Source organism: Oncorhynchus tshawytscha, linkage group LG12, assembly GCF_018296145.1.
Source record: "Oncorhynchus tshawytscha isolate Ot180627B linkage group LG12, Otsh_v2.0, whole genome shotgun sequence".
NCBI classification, from domain to species: domain Eukaryota; kingdom Metazoa; phylum Chordata; class Actinopteri; order Salmoniformes; family Salmonidae; genus Oncorhynchus; species Oncorhynchus tshawytscha.
In genome coordinates, this window is record NC_056440.1 from 49,386,141 (window position 1) to 49,404,745 (window position 18,605).

An 18,605-nucleotide genomic window follows, 5' to 3' on the forward strand; every position below is an offset into this window, starting at 1 on the left:
AGATGTAAATTAACAATAATTAATTTTGGATAACTCAATTTGATGTTGCTTTTCCTACACCCAAGCCTTACACAGAGACAACTACTAGACATCTGTCTCTAATGATGCAGTCCCCAGTCTAGATTTAATATCATAATTAGTTGATTAGTTTGAATCAATTGTACTGAGGCTTGGCTGGAGAAACATCTTGTATAATTTGGCTCTCTAGGAACAGTTGTCCACACATGCAAAGGTAGATTTAGTTGGGCTAAGTCCCAGCTTATGCTAGCTACATTGTTTGTTTATATAGCATTTATACAAGGCAGACACATTATTTCCTTCATGAGAAATATATAGAATGTCAGTTTCCGTGAGAAGCATAGCAACATCAAGGCAACTTTGTAACAGCTGACTATTTAGTACATTTAGTATGTTTAGTTTAGTTTTATTTGTGAGACGCAAGTTAATTTAAAGTTATATGTCATTTGGTTTATGTAGATACAACATTTAAATGTTGTTAACCCAAAGTAACCAAAAAAACAGATCTAATTTGCATATTCAAACTTTGCAGCAAACAGTAGAATGTTCACCACAAGTTTCACAGAATTGTTTGCCCTAACTCGCCGCAACAGTTTGCCACAAAACAAATTTGCATGTATGAGCTTGCCACAAATTTGCAGCGAATTGGCCAATGGTTTGCCAGAATCCTGTTTTTTTGTTAAGGGCAAAATACCTGTGTACATCATGGGTGTGAAGAATATATGCTATGTGAAATATTTCTTATCACATAACATCAAGTTTTTGTCTATAATGGCCCTCTCTTCCATTTCACCCCTCCCCCTCCCCTCTTAAACAGGGGTACATTCTGTGTAATCTCTTGTGGACAGACTAAACATAAATTATACAGTAGATCTGTCATGATAAAATGGGATGCGTGAGATAATGAGTAGCATTAGTTCCGGAGCTTTGGACCAATCACTATTTTGCAGATGATAGCATCTTTTGAATTTCGTAAGGGGAGGGAATTTTGGCCTATAGACTTTCCCGTTACTTTCAAAGAGAGTGGGTGGAGCTCTTCATTCTGGTTCCGATCCTTTTTCTATCTATTCTCTTAACACATATGGACCCAGAACTTAATCGAGCATCTGACAAAGTATGCAATACTTTAGTTATGGGTTAAGCAAGATTACATTCTGTGCAGACCCAAAAATACTCAATATTGAGAGAATTTCAAAAATGTTTCTTCCTCTCATTTGGGTTGCTGATCTCGTTTAGAAGATACAACTGAGGGAACATAGAACTGAGGTAACATAGAGCTGAGGGGACATAGGACTGAGAGGAACATTGGGCTGATGGAACATAGGGCTGAGGGAACATAGACCCAGTATGTTTGCATTAACATTTAGCACTACCAGAAGAACTGCCAACCCATTGCTGCTCATCATGATCCCGTGCTTGCTTCATGTTCAATCCCAGGTCTGACCTACTGCTAGTTTCCCCTAGATGCAGATCTAGAATCTTCTTCCCTTCCCTCAATTCTAACCCCAATCCTTACCATTAATGAGGAAAATGCAAAACTGACCCTAAGACTAGCGTCTAGATGCAACCACCTCTTTCTTTGGATGAGATCACCAACAGTTTTTATTTTCTCTTTATTTCTTTTAACCGTCCACCGGGGTTTCCTTGACCTCATCCACCGGTCCTGCGTTGCTAGGTTCCTCGGGGCTCCACCAGTGTTTGAGGTGGGTGTTGAGCCGCTCCAGGATGTCGCTGGTGTGGTTGATGACTAGGGCCAACCAGGCCAGGCCGAAGAAGATCCAGGACGCCATGAGGATGCTGTACCACTCTGGATAGTACTGGTCGGGATTACTGTCTATAGAACCGAGCAGAAAATGTGAACAAAATATTCAGCAACTCTTGGAAGACAATATAGATTGACTTGATTTATTGGTTTATTATTAAAACCAAAGTGTTTCAGCCTATAGCCTTCACCAGGGCATAAGGGGAGAAGCAGCACAAATATCAAATCAAATCAAATCAAAAATCAAATCAAATCAAATCCAATTTTATTTGTCACATACACATGGTTAGCAGATGTTAATGCGAGTGTAGCGAAATGCTTGTGCTTCTAGTTCCGACAATGCAGTAATAACCAATGAGTAATCTAGCTAACAATTCCAAAACTACTACCTTATACACACAAGTGTAAAGGGATAAAGAATATGTACATAAAGATATATGAATGAGTAATGGTACAGAGCAGCATAGGCAAGATGCAGTAGATGGTATCGAGTACAGTATATACATATGAGATGAGTATGTAAACAAAGTGGCATAGTTTAAAGTGGCTAGTGATACATGTATTACATAAAGATGCAGTAGATGATATAGAGTACAGTATATACGTATACATATGAGATAAATAATGTAGGGTATGTAAACATTATATTAGGTAGCATTGTTTAAAGTGGCTAGTGATATATTTGACATCATTTCCCATCAATTCCCATTATTAAAGTGGCTGGACTTGAGTCAGTGTGATGGCAGCAGCCACTCAATGTTAGTGGTGGCTGTTTAACAGTCTGATGGCCTTGAGATAGAAGCTGTTTTTCAGTCTCTCGGTCCCAGCTTTGATGCACCTGTACTGACCTCGCCTTCTGGATGATAGCGGGGTGAACAGGTAGTGGCTCGGGTGGTTGTTGTCCTTGATGATATTTATGGCCTTCCTGTGACATTGGGTGGTGTAGGTGTCCTGGAGGGCAGGTAGTTTGCCCCCGGTGATGCGTTGTGCAGACCTCACTACCCTCTGGAGAGCTGGTTGTGGGCGGAGCAGTTGCCGTACCAGGCGGTGATACAGCCCGACAGGATGCTCTCGATTGTGCATCTGTAGAAGTTTGTGAGTGCTTTTGGTGACAAGCCGAATTTCTTCAGCCTCCTGAGGTTGAAGAGGCGCTGCTGCGCCTTCTTCACGATGCTGTCTGTGTGGGTGGACCAATTCAGTTTGTCTGTGATGTGTATGCAGAGGAACTTAAAACTTACTACCCTCTCCACTACTGTTCCATCAATGTGGATAGGGGGGTGTTCCCTCTGCTGTTTCCTGAAGTCCACAATCATCTCCTTAGTTTTGTTGACGTTGAGTGTGAGGTTATTTACCTGACACCACACTCCGAGGGCCCTCACCTCCTCCCACCCAGTTGCACAGGGCGGGGTCGAGACCCAGGGTCTGGAGGGTACTATGGTGTTAAATGCTGAGCTGTAATCGATGAACAGCATTCTCACATAGGTATTCCTCTTGTCCAGATGGGTTAGGGCAGTGTGCAATGTGGTTGAGATTGCATCGTCTGTGGACCTATTTGGGCGGTAAGCAAATTGGAGTGGGTCTAGGGTGTCAGGTAGGGTGGAGGTGATATGGTCCTTGACTAGTCTCTCAAAGCACTTCATGATGACGGTAGTGAGTACTACGGGGCGGTAGTCGTTTAGCTCAGTTACCTTAGCTTTCTTGGGAACAGGAACAATGGTGGCCCTCTTGAAGCATGTGGGAACAGCAGCCTGGGATAGGGATTGATTGAATATGTCCGTAAACACACCAGCCAGCTGGTCTGCGCATGCTCTGAGGGCATCCTGGTCCATCCTGGTCCATCCTGGTCCGTGAATGGGATGGTTTTCTTTTTGTAATCCGTGATTGACTGTAGACCCTGCCACATACCTCTTGTGTCTGAGCCGTTGAATTGCGATTCTACTTTGTCTCTATACTGACGCTTAGCTTGTTTGATTGCCTTGCAGAGGGAATAGTTACACTGTTTGTATTCGGTCATGTGTCCGGTCACCTTGCCCTGATTAAAAGCAGTGGTTCGCGCTTTCAGTTTCATGCGAATGCTGCCATCAATCCACGGTTTCTGGTTTGGGAATGTTTTAATCGTTGCTATGGGAACGACATCTTCAACGCACGTTCTAATGAACTCGCTCACCGAATCAGCGTATTCGTCAATGTTGTTGTTTGACGCAATACGAAACATATCCCAGTCCACGTGATGGAAGCAGTCTTGGAGCGTGGAATCAGATTGGTCGGACCAGCGTTGAACAGACCTCAGCGTGGGAGCTTCTTGTTTTAGCTTCTGTCTGTAGGCAGGGAGCAACAAAATGGAGTCGTGGTCAGCTTTTCCGAAAGGAGGGCAGGGGAGGGCCTTATATGCATCGCGGAAGTTAGTATAGCAATGATCCAAGGTTTTACCAGCCCTGTTGCGCAATCGCTATGCTGATACGATTTAGGGAGTCTTGTTTTCAGATTAGCCTTGTTAAAATCCCCAGCTACAATGAATGCAGCCTCATGATGTGTGGATTCCAGTTTGCAAAGAGTCAAATAAAGTTCGTTCAGAGCCATCGATGTGTCTGCTTGGGGGGAATATATATGGCTGTGATTATAATCAAAGAGAATTCCCTTGGTAGATAATGCGGTCGACATTTGATTGTGAGGAATTCTAAATCAGGTGAACAGAAGGACTTGAGTTCCTGTATGTTGTTGTGACCACACCACGTCTCGTTAACCATAAAGCATACGCCCCCGCCCCTCTTCTTACCAGAAAGATGTTTGTTTCTGTCGGCGCGATGCGTGGAGAAACCAGCTGGCTGCACCGACTCCGATAGCGTCTCTCCAGTGAGCCATGTTTCCGTGAAGCAAAGAACGTTACAGTCTCTTATGTCCCTCTGGAATGCTACCCTTGCTCGGATTTCATCAACCTTGTTGTCAAGAGACTGGACATTGGCGAGTAGTATGCTAGGGAGTGGCGCGCGATGTGCCCGTCTCCGGAGCCTGACCAGAAGACCACTTTGTTTGCCTCTTTTACGACGTCGTTGTTTTGGGTCGCAGGCTGGGATCCATTCCGTTGTCCTGGGTGGAAGGCAGGATCCGCTCCGGGAAAGTCATATTCTTGGTCGTACTGATGGTGAGTTGACGCTGCTCTTATATTCAGTAGTTCTTCTCGACTGTATGTAATGAAACCTAAGATGACCTGGGGTACCAATGTAAGAAATAACACCTAAAAAAACAAAAAACTGCATAGTTTCCTAGGAACGCGAAGCGAGGCGGCCATCTCTGTCGGCACCGGAAGTAGTTATCATGGCCTGACCACCGTGATAAGATGGCATCGTAACCTCAATTGAGTGGTATTTGATAACAACTCTACTGAAGTCATTATCAGATAGTTTCTCTCATGTGATTAAGCAAGGTAAAGTAAACATTTTTTTTGCCAAAATGTATTTAGGAATTACATAATAAAATGCTAGTTAAATAATAAATACCACATTTGTCTTTCAATTTCTTTAGGATTCTTTGAAACAAGCATTTGAGTAAACATGTGTGTGCTAGCGCTAGCTCATAAAACACACAAGTAAGCCCACAAACGCATGTCAAAAAAATATCAAACACTTGAAGAACATCTCACATGGAAACATTTCATACGCACATTCCTTCTTTGCCAAGCTAATCCATCCACCTGGCATATCAAGAAAATGATTTAACAGCATGATCATTACACATGTATTTGTATTCTATGTATTATGGACCCCCATCACTCTTCCTGGGGTCCAGCAAAAAATTAAGACAGTAATATAAACTACATATACAAAAGTATGTGGACACCTGTTTACATTTGTGGATTTGGCTATTACAGCCACACCCGTTGCTGACAGGTGTATAGAATTTAGCACACAGCCATGCAATATCCATGGATAATCATTGGCTGTAGAATGGCCTTACTGAAGAGCTCAGTGACTTTCAACATGGCACCATCATAGGATGCCACCTTTCCAACGAGTCAGTTTGTCTCATTTCTGGCCTGGTAGAGCTGCCCCGGTCAACTGTAAATGCTGTTATTCTGAAGTGGAAACATCTAGGAGCAACAACGGCTCAACCGCAAAGTGGTAGGCCACACAAGCTCCAGCGAGTGCTGAAGTGCGTATCACGTAAAAATCGTCTGCCCTAAGTTGCAACACTAACGAGTTCCAAACAGCCTCTGGAAGCAACTTCAGCACAAGAACTGTTCGTCTGGAGCTTCAAGAAATGGGTTTCCATGGCTGAGCAGCCGCACACAAGCCTAAGATCACCATGCGAAATGCAAAGCATCAGCTGGAGTGGTGTAAAGCACACCGCAATTGGACTCTGGAGCAGTGGAAATGCGTTCTCTGGAGTGATGAATCACACTTCACCATCTGGCATTCCGACGGACAAATCTGGGTTCGGCGAATGCCAGGAGAATGCTACCTGCCCCAATCCATAGTGTCAACTTTAAAGTTTGGTGGAGGAGGAATAATGGTCTTGGCTGAGGCTAGGCCCCTTAGTTCCAGTGAAAGGAAATCTTAACGTTACAGCATACATTGACATTCTAGACAATTCTGTGTTTCCAACTTTGTGGCAACAGTTTGAGGAAGGCCCTTTTCTGTTTCAGCATGACAAATCCCAAATGCACAAAGCGAGATCCATACAGGAACGGTTTGTTGAGATCAATGTGGAAAAACTTGACTGGCCTGCACAGAGCCTTGACATCAACCCCATCGAACACTTTTGGGATGAATTGGAATGCCGACTGCGAGCCAGGCCTAGTCGCCCAACATCAGTACCGACCTCACTAATGGTCTTGTCCCTGAATGGAAGCGAGTCCCTTCAGCAATGTTCCAACATCTAGTGGAAAGCAAAATCAGTGGAATTCGAGTATGATACCTAAGGAGATGGAGAAAACACCTTTCTCCGGATTACATCTTCAAACTAAGGGAAACCATGGCATCTGACAGGAGACTTGTCCTTCCATGAATGACGTAAGAGTGTCTAGCTAGCTACATTTTCAGATATTACATGTTTCTAATTTTGACAGAAAGTGGTTTCATTTCAAGTGTAATGTTAGCTAGCTAGCTAACGTTAGCAGGCTGGATCGCTAGCTAACGTTACGTGTATGATCTTATTATTCATATCTCAGAGCCATTTGCTTAGCTAGCTAAAGCCTAATTTTAGCTAGCTAATATTGGACCTGGTTGGTTAGCTACCTGCTGATTCATGCAGGGTAGTAATGTCATGAGTTGGGATTATGGTTCATTGTTTACCTAGCTAGCTAACGTTAGCTGACTGGCTCGCTAGCTAACATTACATGTATGATCTTTTTTTTCTTCTTTTTTTGATCTTATTATTCGTATCTCAGAGCCATTTGCTTGGCTAGCTATAAACTCATTTTAGCTAGCTAACATTGAACCTGGTTGGTTAGCTACCTGCAGATTTATGCAGGATAGTGATGTCATGAGTTGGGATTATATTGTTTACCTAGCTAGCTAGCTAACATTAGCTGGCTGGCTTGCTAGCTAACATTACGTGCATGATCTTATTATTCGTATCTCAGAGCCATTTACTTGGCTAGCTATAGCCTAATGTTAGCAAGCTATTAAACAATTACATTTACAATATCAAACAAGATAATATAAATCATAAGACAGTTATGTATATTCTTCTGTATATCAAATTATATATACATTAACTTAATTTCCTTTAACCAGGTTGGTTAGCTACCTGCAGATTCATGCAAGGTAGTAACATCATGAGTTGGGATTATGGTTTACCTAGCTAGCTAGCTACATGTCTTAACAAAAGACTCCACTATGCAAGTAACCATTTCGGGTGCGTTCATAGATTCAGTCTGGCCATCTACTCCAATTTCAGAGCACATTCGTCAATTTAATTACGCTTTTTTGCAGATGTTTACTGACACCGGCCATATTCAACGGGTGTTGAGCATTCGTAAATTCATCAGTTATCCATATTCAATGGGTGTTGAGCATTCGTAAATTCATCAGTTATTCCACAGCACAGTTACAGTCACAAACACTCTCGATAACATGAAAACAGCCTAACCAGCTATGCTAGCTCTGATCCAAATCCAAGATGGCAGCATGTCAAGTCGTTTGTCTGTGACTAGTACATTTTAACCTACTAATAACCTATTTATTTATGGTTGAGTAACTTCCAAGTTGTGTAGTGCAAACTATTTTGTTTTTGCTGGTGTAAAGATCAAGGGTCTCTCTCAACTCGGAACTTCATTACTTGAAGTTTACCAAAGAACTCTGGCTGGCCTGAGTTCCTTCTTCATCCGTGGAGTGTCTCGTCCAAGCGGCTCCTTTTTGCTCTTCGCCTGGCTGTCAGTGGCAGCTCAACAATCCCCAACCTGTTCTCTCCATCGACCTCAACACCCAATCTACTCACACGCGCAAATACTCACATTCAGACTCATACATACACGCTGTCCCTCTCTCCCCGTACATTCGTTGGCCTCTATTTTTTACATTTGTCAGAGAAAATTACCATTTTCGTGGTATTGCGTTGTGCACTGACTTTATGAACTCTGGAGAAAACGAACATTGTCGCTGGGTGAGTACATCTGACAATGTGCTCTCCCGTCCATTAGACATTTTGTCTGCAGGAACTCGTTTTTTTTTCACTCGGTCCACGTGCAGATGTATTTGTGGCATGATGTGAACAGTACGAATTTGTGTCACTACCAAAGTCTAATGGTTTTAAATGACTGTTTTGTATTGTCTGGAAACTCACTTGTAGAATTTGCTTGCATTAGGTCTCTTAAAAAGAGAAGCCATGAAAGATTATTAAACAGAGGTGCCTAGTTATTCTTTTTTTGTTGATATCAGGTAACGTTCAACATAACCCTGGCCCTGATATGCAATGTCTTCAAACCCCCTCTGATTTTAAATCAAGATCTGGTTTTGGTATTTTTCATTTAAATGTACGCAGCTTTCAAAAATTGATGGGGTTAGGATTTGGGCTAAATCAACCAATGCTGATGTGATTGTGTTTTCTGAAACATGGCTCAGCAAGCCTGTTTTTGAAAGGATATTTGTACAAGTGGTTACAATGTTTAGCGCACTGATCGAGTTAAGAAAGGTGGGGGTGTGGCTATATATGTAAAAACTCAATTCCCTGTAAGTGTGGCAAAGTCTGAAACTATTTGTAAACATTTGGAGTTTCTTGCTTTGAATGTTCATCATGTTCTGATGCTGATTGGCTTATTTTTAGGCAGTTACGAAACAAGTGTTCTTTTCTTCTCAGGAAGGCCAAGTCTGAATAGAAGATTTTGGAAGGCTATTAAGTCCATGTCTGGTAACAGTAATGTTAATGAATTACCATCATGTGTTTTGAAGGACTCTGTTGCTGTATATGACAAAACTGAAATGCTGAATTGTTTCAATGAGCACTCTGTATCATCTGGTAGGCTGTTTGATTCAGTGTCCTCTGTCTCTGTACAACCCTGTGTGGATGAACCAGTGAGAGCTGGTCAAACTTTTAGCTTTTTGTCATTCTCAGTGCAGGTGGTACATAAAGCCCTGAAATCATTAGATCAGAGAAAGCCTGCAGGTCCTGATCTTTTGGATCCCTGCTTTTTAAATCTGGCAGCTGATTTCATAGCTGAACCACTTACATACTGTATCTGTTCAATCTAACCCTGGAATGTAATGAAATTCCGAAAATCTGGAAATCAGCATTTGTCCTACCACTTTTAAAAGGGGGAGATCCAACTCTTTTAAATAATTATAGGCCAATCTCAAAGCTGTCACCCCTGGTGAAAATACTTGAAACACTTGTGAGTGAACAGCTAAAATAATTTTTATTTACTAACTCTATTTTATCAATGTACCAATCGGGCTTCAGGAAGAAGCATAGCACAATTACAGCAGCCATGAAGGTTTTAAATAATATCACTGAAGCCCTTGACAAAAAACAGCACTGTGTCTCACTTTTTATTGATCTTTAAGGCTTTTGATACAGGCAGAGATTGTCGAGTGTAGGTCTTTCAGAGCATGCAGTTGCATGGTTTGCTAACTATCTGTCTGATAGAACTCAGTGCAATCAATTTGATGGGCTGTTAAATTGTTTGTATTTCATGGTGTGCCCCAAGGCTCTGTACTTTATGCCTTTACTAGACTATGGGGATATTTTATATATGAATGCTTCCGCTCAATGTTTGAGATCAATTGACACCCTTTACCATGGCACATTGAGATTCATTTTAAAACTGCAAAACCCTTACGCACCACTGCACTTTGTATACCATGGTTAGCTAGCCTTCTCTGGTCACTCGTAGGCTCAGGCACTGGTATACTTTTATTTACAATCCATTTTGGGTTTACTACCATTTTATTTGGGCATTTGTATTGTTCAGAAATGTGGTGGGTACTCTCTTCGTTCGCTGGACTTTATCCTGCTAACTGTTCCAAATGTCTGAACTGAATTTGGTAAAAGGGCTTTTACTGTATGTACTCTGCGCCATCATCTTGGAACGCCTTACAAAATACTTTTAAACTGGAAGAACTTGTCACGATTGGTATTTTTAAATCACTGATGAATGAGCTTGAGACTGATTCCCTGACCTGTCAATGTTTTAAATTTTGTTATACTCTTGTGAATTCTATGGTTTTTACTAGATTATATGTAGTTTTTCATGTTGTTTGTATGTAATTGTTGTAATGACTTGGTGTTGCCTATCTTGGCCAGGACGCTCTTGAAAAAGAGATTTTAAATCTCAATGAGCCCTTCCTGGTAAAAATAGTGTGAGTAAAATGGTCAGTTAACTTGCGTGCTTGACTGCCATTGTGAGGTCAGAACGTTTGGATCAACCCTACTCATCAGCCAGAGTGTCCAGTGTGCTCTCTGAACGTTCTGAATTTACGAATGGACAATTTGACATCATAGTTGCAGTCACCAACGCTCTGGATAACATAACAGCCTAACCAGCTCTGCTAGGGCGGGTAATATTCAGTGAGCTGTTCTCTCATTTGTCTCTGGAGGAACAGTGGGGAGAACAAGTATTTGATACACCGCCTATTTTTCAGGTTTCCCAACTTACAAAGCATTTGAGGTCTGTAATTTTTATCATAGGTACACTTCAACTGTGAGAGACAGAATCTAAAACAAAAATCCAGAAAATCACATTGTATGATTTTTAGGTAATTAATTTGCATTTTATTGCATGACATACGTATTTGATATATCCTAAAAGCAGAACTTAATATGTGGTACAGAAATCTTTGTTTGCAACTACAGAGATCATACGTTTCCTGTAGTACTTGACCAGGTTTGCACACACTGCAGCAGGGATTTTGGCCCACTCCTCCATAAAGACCTTCTCCAGATCCTTCAGTTTTGGGGCTGTCGCTGGGCAATACGGACTTTCAGATCCCTCGAAAGATTTTCTATTGGGTTCAGGTCTGGAGGCTGGCTAGGCCACCATATGGTGGCAGTGGTGGGATGGCGTACCGCAAATCAGTGAATTCCAACAAGAGAGGTAAAGGAATGCGTACAGGATTGCGTTCTCAGCAACAGCATCAACTGTCAGAAAAGGTACCTGAAGTTGAACCGGGGTGGAATACCATGGAATCGTCTGGTGAAGAAGAGGTCAAGTATGAGAAACTAGGAGCCCGACCGCGGGGCCAAAGACAACCAGAACTGGGTGAGCTGCTGACTGAAGGAGCAGTTGGGGGACCAGAACCACACCCAACCATGGTAACCCTTTTTCAGCAACTTTTCACCTGCCTTGAGAGGAGGGACGAAGACCTCAAGCAGGAGTTACGTGGCCTACGCCAATCTATCCTCACAGCTCCCCACCAGGCGGAACTCGTCAGTGAGAGCCCAAGATTGGGTCTTCCAACACCAGGACGACAAAGGCTCGATGCAGCAGGGACTTCAACTCCACAGCAGGCACCCCAAGCAGTAATGAGGCCAGCACCAGGAGACCAGTCCAGCAGTGTTAACGTCCATCTTCCAGCATTCCTGAGGAAGGAGCCAAAGATGCCCTCATACCAGCAGGGGAGGACATTGAAAACTACCTGCTGAGGTTTGAGCGCATGGCTAAGACGTGGCAGTGGCCTGAGGTAGAGTGGGCCTGCAGGCTTGTCCCATTGCTCACGGGCAAGGCCTTAGAGGCTTACACAGCAATGGATGAGGGGCTGGCCAATGTCTACAAGGGCTTGAAGGAAGCGCTGCTGGTGAAGTTTGACATCTCACCGGAAACCTACCGTCAACACTTCAGAGCTGCATCAACGCCATCGGGTGAGTCGCCGACAGAGACGTACCACCGCCTCAAGGGTCTCTACCGACGATGGGTTCGACCGGGGGAGAAGACACAGGACGAAATTGGGGAGGTCATCATCCTCGAGCAACTTCTACAAGTTCTACCACACGACATTCGAACCTGGGTCCGAGAGCACGAGCCCAAGGACGGGCTTATGGCGGCCAAGCTTGCACTGCAGTATCTTAATGCACGTAAAGGGGGCCCACCACAACCTGCAGCACCCGCTCCAAGGAGTCTCAGAGACACAAGGGACATCAGAAACGCCAGAGATGGTGGAGGTAACTCTGGGGGTTATGTGTCTGGGAGGGAGGTAAGGGATCATGCAGTTCGCTCTGATGGGAGGGGTCTGACCTGTTTTTACTGCCGGCAGCAGGGGCACAAAGCTTCAATGTGTCCGCTACGTAAATCCAAGCTCTCAGGTTACTGTTATGTACCCAGAGAGGGGGATGGTGTTCAGAATAGACAGACTCCGGAAGGGTCATGCTTGGTACCTGTAAAAGTGAATGGTAAAAGTCTTACTGCAATGATTGACACCGGCAGTTCCCTGTCATTGATCAGAAAAGGTAATGTACCTGTTAATGACATTGATTATGGTCATCAGACACTGATCCAATGTGTCCATGGTGACCAGTCACAGCAGCCCACAGCTGAGCTCACAGTTGAGATTCAGGGTCAGAAATACCTCCTCAAAGTTGGGGTAATGGAGAAGCTACCTTTTGAGATGATTTTGGGGAGGGATGTGCCTGTACTCTCTGATCTGTTGGGAAGTGTGGGGGTCAGCTATATGAGCAGTCAGTTTGCCAGTCTGATGTTCAGATGGCATGTTCAGTTGTCACTCGTGCCCAGGCCAAAGCTGGTTTACAACCTCTGCCTGACTTGTGTGATAGTCTGTGCGAGGGGGGAACCAAAGGGCCCAGAAAGTCACGCCGCCAGCGGCGTCTTGAGAAGTATGTGGGAACCCCTGTACCTGTTGCTGATGTGTCTGGGTTAGAGGTGCAATGGGATGTTCCACAAAATTTAGCTACTCTGCAGAAGTCTGACGCAACCTTGAAATGTTTGTTTGACAAGGCCTTAGCTGGGGATTTTTTGGATTGAGCTGTGGATGGGGCAGCATTGTTGTTAAGCTGTCCCATAAGGTAGACGTTGATGGCAGTACTGTTATTTTCTGTTCCGGAATCACTTGTAAATGAACACCTTTGCACAGAAGAACTTTTGCGGTTCCGCCATCTTTTTATTTTTATAGAGGTTAGGTTATCCAGTTTAGCCATCTGGCCTACTCTACGTGACACATCCTTAGTTGCCCTGGCTGTGTGTTTCGGGCCATTGTCATGCTGGAAGACCCAGCCACGACCCATCTTCAATGCTCTTACTGAAGGAAGGAGGTTGTTGGCCAAGATCTCGTGATACATGGCCCCATCCACCCTCCCCTCAATACGGTGCAGTTGTCCTGTCCCCTTTGCAGAAAAGCATCCCCAACGAATGATGTTTCCACCTCCATGTTTCACGGTTGGGATGGTGTTCTTGGGGTTGTACTCATCCTTCTTCTTCCTCCAAACACGGCGAGTGGAGTTTAAACCAAAAAGCTCTATTTTTGTCTCATCAGACCACATGACCTTCTCCCACTCCTCCTCTGGATCATCCAGATGGTCATTGGCACCCTTTACCATTCAGACGGGCCTGGACATGCGCTGGCTTGAGCAGGGGGACCTTTCGTGCGCTGCAGGATTTTAATCCATGACGGCGTAGTATGTTACTAATGGTTTTCTTTGAAACTGTGGTCCCAGCTCTTTTCAGGTCATTGACCAGGTCTTGCCATGTAGTTCTGGGCTGATCCCCTCACCTTCCTCATGATCATTGATGCCCCACAAGGTAAGATCTTGCATGGAGCCCCAGACCGAGGATGATTGACCGTCAACTTGAACTTCTTCCATTTTCTAATAATTGCGCCAACAGTTGTTGCCTTCTCACCAAGCTGCTTGCCTATTGTCCTGTAGCCCATCCCAGCCTTGTGCAGGTCTACAATTTTATCCTTGATGTCCTTACACAGCTCGCTGGTCTTGGCCATTGTGGAGAGGTTGGAGTCTGTTTGATTGAGTGTGTGGACAGGTGTCTTTTATACAAGTAATGAGTTCAAACAGGTGCAGTTAATACAGGTAATGAGTGGAGAACAGGAGGGCTTCTTAAAGAAAAACTAACAGGTCTGAGAGCCAGAATTCTTACTGGTTGGTAGGTGATCAAATACTTATGTCATGCAATAAAATGAAAATGATTTACTTAAAAATCATACAATTTGATATTCTGGATTTTTGTTTTAGATTCCGTCTCTCACAGTTGAAGTGTACCTCTGATAAAAAATTACAGACCTCTACATGCTTTGTAAGTAGGAAAATCTATAAAATCATCAGTGTATCAAATACTTGTTCTCCCCACTGAAGCTAGCAAGTTAGCTTGGGTGCCTGACTGCTGTTGTTAGTTCAGAACACTCAGATCAACCCTTAAGGAGATGGGTGGTGCTAAAGCTTAAAACCTCTTGATACTACTAGCCATCCCGGAATCCAGGATCGTGAATACAGCCTCAAGCTCATTACCATAACGCAACGTTAACTATTCATGAAAATCGCAAATGAAATGAAATAAATATGCTAGCTCTCAAGCTTAGCCTTTTGTTAAAAACACTGTCATCTCAGATTTTCAAAATATGCTTTTCAACCATAGCAAAACAATCATTTGTGTAACAGTATTGATAGCTAGCGTAGCATTTAGCGTAGCATTCAGCGGGCAACATTTTCACAAAAACAAGAAAAGCATTCAAATAAAATCATTTACCTTTGAAGAACTTTGGATGTTTTCAATGAGGAGACTCTCAGTTAGATAGCAAATGTTCAGTTTTTCCAAAAAGATTCTTTGTGTAGGAGAAATCGCTCCGTTTTGTTCATCACTTTTGGCTACCAAAAATAACCGAAAATTCAGTCATCAAAACGCCAAACTTTTTTCCAAATTAACTCCATAATATCGACTGAAACATGGCAAACGTTGTTTAGAATCAATCCTCAAGGTGTTTTTCACATATCTCTTCGATGATATATCGTTCGTGGAGGTATGCTTTCTCCTCTGAATCACATGGAAGAATGCTTGCAGCTGAAGATTACGCACCAATTTCGACAAAGGACACCAGGCGGACACCTGGTAAATGTAGTCTCTTATGGCCAATCTTCCAATGAACAACAGATTTCACAATACAGTAAGTGTGTGCCCTCTGGCCAATACTCTACTACAACACACAATCAGGTGTACGTGTGTGTATAGTTTGCATGGGTGTGTTGGCACCTGTGTGTGTGACACTTCACAGTTCTAACTGTTCCATAAGGTGTATTTTTATCCGTTTTTTAAAAATCAGATTTTACTGCTTGTGTGAGTTACTTGATGTACAATAGAGTTCCATGTAGCCATGTCTCTGTGTAGTACTCTGTGCATCCCATAGTCTTTTCTGGAATTTGGGAGATTGAAGAGACCCCCTGTGGCAAGTCTTGTTGGGTATGATGGGTGTGTGCTAGTATTTTAAACATACAGCTATGTGCGTTCAACATGTTAATACTTCATACAAAAACAAGTAGTGATGAAGTCAATCTGTCCTCTACTTTAAGCCATGAGTGATTGACATGTATATTATTAATGTTATAACTCTACCTGTATATTTAAGGGACAGGTATGCTTGTCATTTTCCTAAGTCCCTCTTTGTGGCACCTGACCACACGACTTGGCATTAGTCCAGATGTGACAAAACTAGGGCCTATAGGACCTGCCTTGATGTCATTGCTGTTAAGAATGAAGAGCAGCGCTTTATCATGGACAAACCTCTCCCCATCTTAGCTACTGTTGCATCAATATGTTTGAGCATAACAATTTACAATCCAGGGTTCCTCCAAGTAGTTTAGTCTCCTAAACTTGTTCAATTTCCACATTATTAATGACAAGATTTAGTTGGGGTTTAGGGTTTAGTGAATGATTTGTCCCAAATGAAATGCTTTTAGTTTTTGAAATATTTAGGACTGACTTATTTCTTGAAACTCATTCTGAAACTGACTACAGGTCATTGTTAAGTGTTGCAGTGATTTTACTTGTTGTAGTAGCTGACATGTATAATGTTGAGTCATCCACAGTCAAAAGGTTGGACACACCTACTCATTCAAGGTTTTTATTTATTTTGAATATTTTCTAAATTGTAGAATAATAGTGAAGACATCAAAACTATGAAAGAACACATATGGAATCATGTAGTAACCAAAAAAAGAGTTAAATGAATCAATATCTATTTTGTATTTGAGATTATTCAAAGTAGCCAACCTTTGCCTTGATGACAGCTTTGGACACTCTTGGCATTCTCTCAACCAGCTTCACCTGGAATGCTTTTCCAACAGTCTTGAAGGAGTTCCCACATATATGCTGAGCACTTGGCTGCTTTTCTTTCACAGTCCAACTCATCCCAAACCATCTCAATTGGGCTGGTCACTCGTTTTGCCCATTTAATGTTAAATTGAACAGTAACTGAATGCCTCGATGCCTGTCTGCCTGCTTTATATAGCAAGCCACAGTCACATGACTCACTGTCTGTAGGAGCAATCCATTTTCGTGAACCAAATAAACTGGCCGGTGAGTGTATACAGTATGTATGTACAGTGGCAACAAAAGATATGTGAACCCTTTGGAATTACCTGGATTTCTGCATAAATTGGTCATACAATTTGATCGGATCTTCATCTAAGTCATAACAATAAACAAATACTTTCTGCTTAAACTAATAACACACAAACATTTATACATTTTCATGTCTTTATTGAACACTGTGTAAACATTCACAGTGCAGGGTGGGAAAAGTATGTGAACCCTTGGATTTAATAACTGGTTGACACTCCTGTGACAGCAATAACCTTAACGAAATGTTTTCTGTAGTTGCGGATCAGACCTGCACAACAGTCAGGAGGAATTTTGGACCATTCCCCTTTACAAAACTGTTTCAGTTCAGCAATATTCTTGGGATGTATGGTGTGAACTGCTCGAGGTCATGCAACAGCATCTCAATCGGGTTGAGGTCAGGACTCTGACTGTGCCACTCCAGAAGGCGTATTTTCTTCTGTTGAAGCCATTCTGTTGTTGATTTACTTCTTGGGTCATTGTCCTGTTGCATCACCCAACTTCTGGGGGATGTCCTGTTCAGCTTCAATTGGCAGACAGCCTCACATTCTCCTGCAAAATGTCTTGATAAACCTGGGAATTCATTTTTCCGTCAATGATAGCAAGCTGTCCAGGCCCTGAGGCAGCAAAGCAGCCCCAAACCATGATAGTCCATCCACCATAGTTTACAGTTGAGATGAGGTTTTGATGTTGGTGTGCTGTGTCTTTTTTTCTCCGCACATAATGTTGTGTGTTCCTTCCAAACAACACAACTTTAGTTTCATCTGTCCACAGAACATTTTGCCAGTAGTGCTGTGGAACATCCAGGTGCTCTTTTGTGAACTTCAGCAATGTTTTTTTGGACAGCAGTGGCTTCTGAACACTATTCTTGTTTAGTGTTTTACATATCGTAGACTTGTCAACAGAGATGTCAGCATGTTCCAGAGATTTCTGTAAATCTTTAGCTGACACTCTAGGATTCTTTTTAAGTGCCAACCACTGGTACCATTAATGCTAGTTAGTGCTAGTTTGACCACCAGAGAGCATCTTTGAGAAGCATTTGATAGCCTTCAATAGCGGCTGTACTAGAGAATTTAAAACCTTTTTTGTAAGAACATAGCATATAGAAATGATTTTAAGAAATTTTGCTTAATTAACTTGATTAATATTATGGTGTTTCTATTAAAGATAAACAAAAAACCTTCTGGGTTTCCTTTACGATGGAGTGGAAAATATGGAGCTCTACAACGTGATGGTCAGGAGTAGGCTACAGTGCTGGGCTATTTAGCAAATGAGTCCCTGTGTCGTGTGGGCATATAGGAGACTGGGGTTCAATTCCCCGATGGGGAGGAAGGAGTAGGTTGTCCTTGTAAATAAGAATTTGTTCTTAACTGATTCCATATGTGTTATTTCATAGTTGTGATGTATTCACTATTTTTCTACATTGTAGAAAAAATAAATAAAGATAAAGATAATCCCTTTAAAGATAAAGATAATCCCTGGAATGAGTAGGTGTGTCCAAACTTTTGGCTGTTGCTTGCTTAATTAATTTGCTTAATATTATGTTGTTTCTACTCCAAGAAAAAACCCTCTGGGTTTCCATTAGGATGGAATGGAAAATACCTACTCGTACAACGTGACGGTCGGGAGTAGGCTACAGTGCTGGGCTATTTAGCTATTTCACAAAATAATCCCTGTGTTGTGCGCGGGCACACTGGGGTTCAATTCCCCGATGGGGAGGAAGGAGTAGGCTGTCCTTGTAAATAAGAACTTGTTCTTAAGGGGCATCGCACTAATAATGCCGCTGACTAAGGTAACATTCCTGCTGTTCTAGCAAGT

The 18,605-nt window shown here is 42.6% G+C and overlaps 1 protein-coding gene across 1 annotated transcript in view; it reads right to left on the reverse strand.

The window, feature by feature from the left end:
• Positions 1-1,640: 1,640 nt before the first annotated feature.
• Positions 1,641-18,605, reverse strand: part of kcnk17 (potassium channel, subfamily K, member 17) — a 52,171-nt gene continuing 35,206 nt past the window's right edge. Inside the window, exon 5 of the mRNA XM_042331105.1 lies at positions 1,641-1,852. Coding sequence (XP_042187039.1) covers positions 1,641-1,852 — 212 coding nt within the window. The remainder of the gene's footprint in view (positions 1,853-18,605) is intronic.